The 11,566-nt window shown below is 42.8% G+C and overlaps 1 protein-coding gene across 20 annotated transcripts in view; it reads left to right on the top strand.

Moving 5' to 3' along the window:
- The first annotated feature begins 7,317 nt into the window (after window positions 1-7,317).
- LOC106546218 (serine/threonine-protein kinase WNK1) overlaps window positions 7,318-11,566 on the top strand; it is a 112,783-nt gene continuing 108,534 nt past the window's right edge. For 6 of the 20 annotated variants that reach the window (XM_014063025.2, XM_014063028.2, XM_014063029.2 and 3 more), the window contains exon 1: window positions 7,319-9,013. In XM_014063025.2, coding sequence (XP_013918500.2) covers window positions 8,192-9,013 — 822 coding nt within the window. In that variant the 5' untranslated portion in view covers window positions 7,319-8,191. Of the gene's footprint in view, window positions 9,014-11,566 lie in introns of all 20 variants that reach the window. The other 14 variants (XR_015697693.1, XR_015697692.1, XR_015697690.1 and 11 more) reach the window with 6 other exon arrangements.

Here is an 11,566-nt window from a genome sequence, read left to right as displayed (position 1 = left end):
TTTTTAAAACCAAATTCTATGAATATTCCTAATTTACAGATTGGTTATCCTAGGTAAGTGTTGCATGTTACTTTAAAATAAGGTAAGCCCTTAATCCTGCTAGACATGGGAACACCTGCCCCGTGACTGTCAGCCTTCCTCAAGGTGATCAAAACCATTTTATTTAGGCAGCATTTTGAGTCTTAAGAGTTAGGGTTCAGCATATATTCAGCAGCTGTTTTGACTAGGTTTTTATTTTGTGGGTGGGCAATTGTGTGTGGCTTTATTGGATTTTTGTGATATTCATTTTTGCTAGTCATGTAGAATAGTGTTTCTCAAACCTGGCAACTTTAAGATGAGTGGACTTCATTTCCCAGAATTCTCCAGAATCTGATCCTATAGTGTGGGCCAGATATCTCTTTCAGAAGCTGCAAAAAAACAGAAAGAGAAGTTGGGTGTTGTTGGGCCTTGGAGCAGGCTAAATGCTGCATGTTCTTCCATGGGATCTCTCCTTGTTTACTAGATGGGAAGGACTGCAGGGATCCCCACCCCACCCCACCCCAAGGAGTGAGAAGCAGCACAGGGTGCCTCAGGGGATGGGGTAGCCTTGGGAAGCCTGGGACACTGGACTCTGGGCCTATGTAGGTTTCCCACTTGATGCATCCTATGCTCCATTAAACTATCCTCAGGTTCATTTACCAGCTGCATTAGGGAGAACAAAGGGTGTGATTATTAAACAAGGCTGTTTTGCTGAATGGTTATTGTGACATGTGACCATAATGGGCAGGTCCATTACAGTTGTATCTCGAGGGCTACCTATACTCAAGGGTTTCCCCCCCCCCCAAATAGCATAATTAATAAACTAATATATATGATATAATACCAGTTGCAATGTACGGCTGTGAAAGTTGGACCATAAGAAAGGCTGAGGGCCAAAGAATTGAGGCCTTTGAACTATGGTGCTGGAGAAGACTCCTGCAAGTCCCTTGGACTGCAAGGTGATCAAACCAGTCAGTCCTAGAGATCAACCCTGACTGCTCTTTAGAAGACCAGATCCTGAAGATGAAACTTAAATAGTTTGGCCACCTAATGAGAAGGAAGGTCTCACTGGAGAAGAGCCTAATGCTCTTCTAATGGAGGGCAAAAGAAGAAGGGGACGAGAGAGAATGAAGTGGCTGGATGGAATCACCGAAGCAGTAGGCATGAGGTTAAATGGACTCCAGGGGATGGTAGAGTACAGGAGAGCCTGGAGGAACGTTGTCCATGGGGTCACAATGGGTTGGACAACTAACAGCAAATATATATGTACAATGCAGACTGATTCACTTTTATTGGAAAAAAATCAAATCAATGATGCTTCAATAAAGCATTAGTCAAAACTGCAAAATGAATGTGGGTATGTATCAAATGTATAACAAGTCACTTCATGTTTAATAACTTTTCTGCTTTGGCCTAACAAACTCACTCTGTCTTAAAGTCATGTTCCCATTTCTAGTTGAATCCTAACAGTACTTCCTAGTTAACCCCTTACAAATGCCATTAGCTAAACTCATTTACTACAAGACTCAGATGGTGAGTATTTATACACTGCTTAAGTCCAAATGGAAGCTGGTTTACAGTTTATGTAATAAAGTATAAGATTAATAGTATAATAATGTAATAAAAATATAAAGCAATATAACCAGAGAGTAGAACAGCGTTCAGCATTGAGAGCTGTGGACTCAAAAGCCCTCTGGATAAGCCAAGTTTTTACAACTTTCTAGGAAGCCATGACATTATATGTTTGTAATTTACTCATATTGTTGTTTTTATTAGTAGCTTCCAGTCTTAATGAATCCTGAGAAAATCTGCAGTTACTACTATAATATTTATCTCAGTTCTCCTGTAAATATGCCAAGTATTTAAGCGTTTATTCTTAGATCTGGCCAGTATTACAAATCTAGATTTAACTGATAAAGCTAATTGAGTAATCTAGATTAATCTAGATTTAGGACTGATAAAGCGTGTCCAAATTAGTTTATCCCCAAACAGGGACTGCAGTGAGAAGGAAATGCAAAGGCATGTTTCTTTTCTACATGTCTACATGGATCACATTTATTGAAAAATTCCTTGGAATGGAAAACAACACATCCTGCCAATGCATGTTGTAACAAACACTCCTAAGCTTACTTATATTCAGAGTACACATGCACAGGATCAGCATGCATGCTTTCAAGACCCATGCTTGCTTGTGCAAGTCATTATTCCCTCTGAAAACAACATGAAAATAATTCCTACATGGCTGGGAAGTGAATAAGCAAGTAGAAACTGAACTGATCTCTTTTGGATTTTCAAATAGTGGCAGATTTGAATTTAGCTCAAAACTAGCATGTCCAAACTCCTTATAAATCAGTTTCAGTAGGAAGTAAATTTCTGGTGATTGAAGTATGTTTGATTGGAAGGGACTTTGGAGATCATGTAGTTGAATCCCCTGCCCCCTCCAGAAATCTGCTACTACAGCAGCCTCAACTACAGCAGATGGTCATATCACCTCTACTTAAGTATCTCTAGCAAAAGAAACTCCATCTTTCCCGTGGTTGTCTGTTCAATTATTGAACAGATTGTAAGTATAAAATGGCTTTTCTGATGCTCAGTCAAAATGTACCGGATTGTAATTTAAACTCATTGTTTTCTGTGGAACCACCGTGAACAATTCTTCTGATCTCTACATGACAATCCATCAGATATTACAACATAATTCAAATGATTGACCCACAATTATTTCCTTTTCAGACTAAAGACACCCAAGGTATTGAAACACTTTTCATAAGTTCCTTCTACATTCTCTGCCATTTTATAATCCTGAACTTGTTCCAGTTTATTAATGTTGTTAATTAACACAGTTGTATTGTTTTTTACAGTTGCAAAATACAATGTTCAGAACTCTGAAGTATTTTAGATAAAGTCTGACCAATTCAAAATAGATCCACGATGAATCTTGATCTTGATACTATATATCTGTTAATGCAGATTAGGACTGCATTTGTCTTTGAGCTTTCTGCACACTGTTGACTCATGCTCAGCAGGTTCTTTTTGTGTGTGATACTGCCTTATATGTTCTCCCCTTATTCGTGACTTTTATTTGTCCCACCAAATGAAGAATTTTGTATTTCTCCTTGTTGAATTTAATATTGCTGGTTTCTGCTTATTATTCCAGCCCAGTGCTCTTTAAGATGTTTGCTGTCCCACCTGTTGGGAAGCTGCCAGCCAGGTGAGGAGGAGGGATCAAGCAGGGAATTAGCCTTGAGTTATTGCATAGCGGCAAGAGACTTAGGGCCACCTCCCCCTCCTAAATTCCATGGGACCGTACATGTTTGTTTCCAAGAGAAGGCAAGCAATCTGGGGATATTCCTGTATTATAGACAGAACACAATAAAGTGGCTACTTTGAACTCTACAGGTGTGGACCCGGTTGCTTGTGCCTGACACCTTCTCACTTTTGTCATTTGTATTTGTTTTTATATTGATTAGTTCGTGTGAAGTACCCGTGGTTCGCTCATGAGGCCAATGTTGAGAAAAGACACGGACACGAGCTTTCTCGGGATGAGGCGACCCAGAATGGGGTCTGGTAGCCCCTTTTATTGAGATAGGACAAAGGCAGGAGGAGCAATCAGCATGTGATTTAAGACAGCCTGTCAAACTACAATTGCTAATCTACTGCTCAGGGAAGTTCTGTCTATATATGGCCAAATCCTGGGCATCGTTGGGTAAGGCACATGTAGAGTGAACTATCAGGATGTTATGTTATGAACTATCAGGATGTTATGGAGTTTGTTTTTTCCTGTGTGGTTCAGTGTGGCTGCGCATGCCCTGTTATGCACTGGGCCATGGGTGACCGCCACACCTACACAAGGAGTTATATGACAACATTCGTCAAACATGTACAAGACAGCAGATATAAATGTAAACATGGATATAAACAATGGTCATTAGTAAATATGATTCCTGACTCATTTTAATCCTATTTTCTATCTGTTCCACCAAGCTCTTTAGGTCTATGTTCAACAACAAAAGGTCCAAAACAAATATTTCTGCACATAGTGGGATATGACACCATGCACAGTGCTTGACCTGATGTTGTTTTATGTCAATCAGAATGCAAAATCATGCATCATGCATAGCCCCCGCTTCCTGATTTCTTGGTCATCCACAAGTCCACAAGGATCAGGCAACACTATATAAATGGTGAGGTGAGATTTTGGATCTTGTCTGGAAAAAAAAGGCAGGCTGGATTACTACAGATCTTTGTAAGTTCATCAAGCAAGAAAATATTTAATTATAAAATATGGGCTGAGTGAGCCATTCCAGAGCCTTAAATTCTGATAAAAATCATAAAATAACGAATTCATATCTATGATACCCTACATTCATTACAGTAAATGAGCAAATTAATAAAAATGTCGATGTAATTATTCTATAACATTTCCACCGAGGAATAAAAATTCAAGTTTCAAAGCCAAACATTGCCTTTCCATGTAAATTTCCATAAATTCCATGGAAAAGTTACATTGAAAAAAAATGCTATTAGATTAAAAAAAAAAAAACAATACAAAACGGACAAGGGGTGAACTATTGATACTTTGTAATTAGGAATTCAGCAAAACAGTTTTTCTATAATAGTCCTCAGAGGTGGTATTCAGCCAGTTCTGACAGGTTCTGGAGAACTGCTAGCGGAAATTTTGAGAATGGGGAGGGATTGGTGATTTTGCAGTATCCTTCCTCAGGAGTGGGGAGGGAATGGAGATTTTGCAGTATCCTTCCTCCAGGAGTGAAGAGGGAATGGGGATTTTGCAGTATCCTTCCTCAGGAGTGGGGAGAGAATGGGGATTTTGCAGTATCCTTCCTCAGGAGTGGGGAGAGAATGGGGATTTTGCAATATCCTTCCTCCAGGAGTGAAGAGGGAATGGGGATTTTGCAGTATCCTTCCCCTGCCACGCCCACAAAGCCACGCCCAGAGAACCGGTAGTAAAAAAAATTGAATCCTACCACTGGTAGTCCTTGACTTACAACCACAATTCAGCCCCAAATTTCCATTTTGTGGAAATTTTGGGCAAGACAATTAAATGAACCATTTGGTCATTAAGTGAATCTGGCTTCCCGCATTGACTTTGCTTATCGGAAGCTGGCTGAGAAGACTACAAATGATGATTATATGATCCCAAGACAATGCAACTGTCATAAATACATGCCAGTTGCCAAGCATCTGAATTTTGATCATATGGCCATGGGGATCCTACAATAGGTGTGAAAATGATTATAAATCACTTTTTTCAGTGCCCTTGTAATTTTGGATGGTCACTAAATGAATGGTTATAAGTCAAGGCTGTTACATATAAGCTGTTACATATAAGTTGGGTTGAGAAAATCAGAAATGTGGAGGTGATAAGCCACCTGGGAAAGCCAAGCGAAATAATAAAAACCATAAAAAAAGCAAAAGTTAGAATATTTTGGACATGTGATGTGACACTTGGAAAAATACGGAATCCTTTAACATAAATCCTCCAAGGAAAGATTGAAGGCAAATGAAGTCCAGGCAGAAGAAGAACATCATGGCTTCAAAATCTAGGGGACTGGTTGGGATAAAACTCAGCAGCACTTCTTTTTTTTTTTGCAGCTGTTGATAAAAATAGGATCACCAACATCTGATGACGGATATGGCACAAGAAGAAGTATAAGTCAAGGACTATCTCTATAAGACTGATTCTAACCCTTACCCTAATCCACTCACCAAATCTCAGCATAGAACTGGCAAGATTTCATTAAATCATAGTCCCTTTCTACAGTGATAGACAGCAGCAGGCCAAACTTGGTTAGTGTAGCCAGTCACTCTATTGGGAAACATGTTATGTTATCAATGTTTAGTTATGTTTTAGACAGGCTTACATTTGTCAATTCCCTTTTTCCAGTTTTTTTTCCTCACAAAATGAAGTAGGTTGTCTTAGTTTATGTTTCCTTCAAGACTTGTTAGTAAAAATGGTCAGACTAAGGGATTTTTTTTGGGGGGGGGAGGCTATCCCTAGTAGCCCAAGTTGTTATTGGGCATCCTGCAATGTACTAATCCCTTTGACTCAAATATGTTGTGGGAATAGGAAGGATTTGGTAGCATCTTTTCTAAAATAACAAATTTGATTAAGAGGCATAAGCTGCTATTAGGTTAGTTCTGATTTTGGACTACTATAGACTAAGCTCTGCTCCTACAATGTTGGAATAGAGTATTTATTCCAGTAAGAGATTCTTGCTGTTCTTTCCTGAAGATTTCCCATCAAAGGAAACAAATACTGCTAATTCACAATTTAACATGTGAAGAAGATTAAGTAATCTAATTTGACCTTGGCTTGCTTTAACAGATTCCACCTCAAGTTTACTAAATTGTTCCCAGGAGGGTTATTAAACGCCATTAACTTTAAAATAGGTTTCTTTCTTTTATTCTCTAAAGTAAAATCCTGTGTTAGTACTAATATGCAACAAAACAGTCCATGCACACTGAAATGGCACCTAAATTTATATTCAGAATTCAAAATTATACAAGCATGGTTGAGACTTTACTAGTGGTTTTAAAATCAACATAAATTACAAAGTAGTTTTACTACAATGTTTTACTACTTTTGTTATACTGAACGCAAAATTAGGCAGACGAACTGCCAACAGATACTCTAGTTATCTTTAATCGTAATATATTTTGTTGGTTTTTTATTTTTAATGCTTTTATTTGTAATGCTGGTCTGTGACTGTCCTGAAAATTGTGTGATTTCAACGTAAATTGCAAAAATCAAAATTTTCAAACCAATCCACCGTTTCTTGCAGAACATATACATGAAAATACATTATTTGCCATTTTTAAACGTTTGCATTCTAATTAAAAAAAGAAAGAGTGAAGCTAAGCATGATGGGAAACTCTTTGAATTTTTTGAGCAGTAACCCCATTGATCATGATTCCCGAAGCCGTCAGTAGTCCTCTACTGGCGTCGCACTTTCATTGCATGCAGTGCGACGCAGGGAGAAGTGGGGAGGGGTGGATGGGGGCGGTGGAAACAACCCGTAAGTACCACTTTCCCACTTGCACGGTTAGCCTTCGCCGCCGCCTTCTGCTTCTTCCTCAGGCATCATGGGAACGTGTAAAGCCGCGCCGTGGCTCGAGGCGTCAGAGACAGGCGAGGACTACATCTCCCAGGCAGACCCCCGAAGGAGGAGCAGCGTTGACGCAGGCGTGGTGGAGTGCGGACGGAAAAAGGGGGGCGTGGCCTCGCAGTCTGTCTCTCGCTCGCTGGCGGACAGGGAGAGAGCGAGAGGGAAGAAGAGTGTCGCTGTGCGCGCGTCTTTCGGGGGCGGTCGCCATTTAGCGCGGCCAGTTTCTCTCTCTCCCCCACTCAGTCGGGAGAGGTGGCAGCGAGAGCCCCATCCCCCACTCTCCTCACGAGTGGGAGGGAAGGACGGGCGTGAAGAAGAAGCCCCGGCGGTAGGCAAGCAGGCGCGGCGCCCCTTCTGGGTGATTTCTCCGCCTTTCCTCCCACTCCCTCAGGCCAGGCGGAGGGTGGCCTTCTCCTCCTCCTCCTCTTCGGGCTGAGAACGAAGCCCCAAAGGAGGGGCGGCGGCGGTAGTCCCGGCATCGCGTGAGGGAACGAACGGAAGAAGGGAAAGAGGTCTCGGCGGCGAGGACGGGCCGGGGAGGAGCCTAAGCGAGCGGCTGAGCCGGACTTCAACGGAGGAGGGCAAGGAGCTTGGGTGAGACGGAACGCGCGCGGCCGCGACAGCCACGGGCCTGCCCTTACCGCGCACCCCACCCCGCTGGTCCGGGGCCTGCCGAAGGCTCCTTCCCGGCCTCTTTCTTCCTCTGACTCCCCCACCCCGCCTCCGCTGCTGCTCCATGTCGGCCCTGCTGTTCGGCTCCCCGCTGCAGCAGGATGGATGCGGACACTGACTGGGGAGCCACCCCGCCTCCGCCGGCCCAGCCCGCTCCACTAGTCGCCTCGTCGCCTTCTTTGCTCCACGCCGCCCGGAGATTCCGGGAGCCGCCTTTGCAGCAGCAGCAGCACCACCACCACCACCACCAAGGACCGCTGCCGCTTCTGCCGCCTTCCGAGCAGCTCTTGGGCGCGCTCGCCGCCTCGCCTTGACTGCCCTCGCGTCAGCTGCTGCAGCGGCGGCGGCAACTGCTGCGCCTCCCCTTCGACATCATGTCAGCGGGCGCTCCGGAGAGCGGTGCGGGTGCGGCGACAGCGGCGGCGGCGGCTTCTCCTCGTTTCCTCGCCCCGCCGCCTCCCCCGCCCAAGAACGGCTCGAGTTCGGACAGCTCCGTTGGCGAGAAGCTCGGGGTGGCCGCTGCGGGGACGTCGTCCTCCCCGGGAGACGCCGAAGGCTCGGAAGGGGCCAATTGCCGTAGCGAGGAGTACCGGCGACGCCGGCATACCATGGACAAGGACAGCCGCGGTGCGGCGGCCACGGAACACCGCTTTTTTCGCCGGAGCGTCATTTGCGATTCGAATGCCACCGCTCTGGACCTTCCGCGGCTGCAGCCAGCGGCGCCTCCCCCGGCTGCCGCCGCCGGTGCTGCTCGAGGAAGCATCCCACCCGTATTGGGCTCTCCTCCCGAGTCTGTCATCCAGGCGGCCGGCGCTTCTGTCACCTCCAGCCAGGCCCCTGCGTTGCTACTACAGCCGCCCGCGCCTCTGCCTCCGGCCGCAGAAGTGCCGTCTGGTCCAGAGCTCTTGGTCGTGAAGGAGGTTGTCCCCTTATTAGCCAAGGAGGAAGGGATAGAAGCCGCTCAGCTGCCCCCTACCAGTACGGCAGGAAGCGTTGCTGCCTCGGCCCGGGATCTGCAGGAAGAGCGAACTAAGCAGCAAGAAGATATCGAAGAGCTGGAGACCAAAGCGGTGGCTGTTTCCCCAGATGGTCGTTTTTTGAAGTTTGACATTGAGATTGGCCGAGGCTCCTTCAAGACTGTCTACAAGGGACTAGACACTGAGACCACAGTGGAGGTTGCTTGGTGTGAGTTGCAGGTACTAGAGCCGGCATTAGTGGGGTTTTTTGATGCTGAGTTGATAGGCCTAAGGCAAGGGTAGTATTCCTATAAGCCATATGTGGAAGACAATACTTTTCCAAACTTTTATACAGCCTATTTTTATGTATGTGGTAAATGATTTAGTAACCATTAATTCGAAACTCTTAAGTTGGAATTCAGTTAATTTCTTTTGGCTGAGGAAACCACCCTGTCAAAGAAAAGGAGTAGATTTTTAGCAGTTCCCTTTTTCTCTCTGCTGTTCTGCACCTCTCCCCCTTTTGCCTCATATTAAGTGACCACGTGGAGCAGGTTTGAAGGTCTTTAGGAAGGAAATAGAATTGCTGAAAAACCATCTTCTCTTTTTTATGCTGATGGAAAGTTGGCAGTTCAGAGAACCTAATTGAATTCTTCCTATCATATATATTAAGACTGCACAGAAATATTTCACTCAGGAGTGGAATATGATTTTTGAGCTTTGATTTTGTTTCAAAACTATTCCCATTTAAAATAAGGGATTAAAAAGAATTAAGGTATTTGATGCAGTTATTGTTCTTCCAGTAATAACACCAAGTGCTCCGCCCTTTGCTGAGAGTGGGTGGAGTCACCTCACTTTTGCTTAAATTTCTCTATTGGGTGGATGTGTGCCAATAGAATATCACATTAATAAAAACTAATTTTTCAGGAAACTACAACTTTTTCTGGAACTGGAAAACCCTACAATTAGCAGGATCTTCAGTTAAAATGTGGAAAAATTGGCAACTTTTATAGTCCGTTCATGATATGGGACTGGGTTATTTGAGGGGCTGCCTTCCCTGATTATTATATCTGCCCATCCAATTCTTGGCAGGTCACAGGAAGCAAGTCTTCTCTGTTGTGGTGCCCATCTTATGGAACATTCCCTCCCCACCCCCCCACACAAATGAGGTTTGCTCTATCCCTGCTAATGTTTCAGAAGTCCCTCAAGACCTGGCTATGTTATTAGGCTGGAGGGTCCCCTGGGTACCGGTGAAATTCTAAGATGGCTCCAACATTGTAGTTAGTATCCACTCTCTCCTGTGCCTTTTTATTTTTAATGATTGGTTTTTATATTTAATAATGATTGCTTCCATATATTTTTACTTAATTGTTGTATGCTGCCCAGAGTCTTTTTGAAAGATGGGCAGCCATATAAATCCAATAAATAAATTAATTGCCTGTACAACTACAATTGGTTGCAAAATTGCAGGCTACGCACATGGTACTTTATTTTTAAACCAAAATTAATTACTGTGATGGAATTGAGATACTTGATTCAATAATAGCTTTATGAAATTAGGAAAAGTCATAGTGAATCTATATCAAGATTCAAGGTGCAATATTTTCTGTATTCGCTCATTTAATTGCTAATGAAGTATATGCTACACATTTTTGTATAAGCAGTCTTACAAAAGTTATATTCACATATGGCTTTTTAGAAAGCATCTTGTTAATCATCGATTGGATATAGAATTCTCAGGTTGGATAAATGGTTTCAGGGTCAGAATTTGAAACAGGCAGAGTAGAACAAATGTGGTAGGGGGAGGGGAGAGATGGAGAGACTAATGGATGGTGAGGATAGCTAACAGATTATCCATCTGATCCAAATATAGACATTAGAATGACTATTCACAGGTTTCTTATATTTCTCTTTCCACAACTCTATCTGGTATTTGGATTGATTTCTAAGTGATTTACGTGTAAGTAAATATTTAAGAGTTCAGATAAATTATCAACACCTAAATAAATTAGTTAACAAATAGGCCATCTATTTTATAAGTGCTTACTTGCTCTATGGTTAGCAGTACAGTGGATGATGGTTTGAGGATGTGTTCTTTTTCTAACTTTCTACATTTTTAAAGGAAGATGTCCTTTGAAGCAGGAATCAAGTGCGCAAATTGGTAATTTCTATGGAATACAAGTAGTCCTCGACTTACAACACTTTATTTAGTAACCGTTCAAAGTTACAACAGCACTGAAAAAAGTGACTTATGACCAGTTTTCACACTAATGGCCTTTGTAGCAGCCCCATGATCACGTGATCAAAATTCAGATGCTTAGCAACTGGTTCATACTTACGTTGTGTCCCAAGGTCATGTGATCTTTTGCAACTTTCCCATAAGCAAGTTCAGTGGAGAAAACTTAACAATTGTGTTGCTAACTTATCAACTGCAGTGATTCATGTAACTGTAGCAAGAAAAATAAAATGGGGCAAAACTCACTTAACAAATGTCTCACTTAACTGGATTTTTGGGTTCAGTTGTGGTTGTAAGTAGAGGACTACCTGTATCACTTAATGACAGTTGAACACTGAGTAATTAGGTTTGGGGAACATAAACGATTGTAGCAGTTAGATCTGCACTCAGTCCTAGAATCTATGCCTTGATGTACTTGCTTTTAATAAGTTGGTGAAACTACTGTTGGATCTAGTTTGTCTGAAGAGCTTGATCATGATGTAAAAAGTTTAGATTTTAAATGAAATTATATTTCAAGGTAGATTAATTTATTATCAAACAACTTACATTGGTTGAAAAAT

The sequence above is a fragment of the Thamnophis sirtalis genome, unplaced genomic scaffold, assembly GCF_051295495.1.
Source record: "Thamnophis sirtalis isolate CommonGarterSnake01/CBP01778 unplaced genomic scaffold, rThaSir2_p1.2 scaffold_9, whole genome shotgun sequence".
In the NCBI taxonomy this organism is placed as follows: Eukaryota; Metazoa; Chordata; class Lepidosauria; order Squamata; family Natricidae; genus Thamnophis; species Thamnophis sirtalis.
Note: the sequence above shows the minus strand (reverse complement) of the source record. Positions and strands in the feature narration are given on the sequence as shown.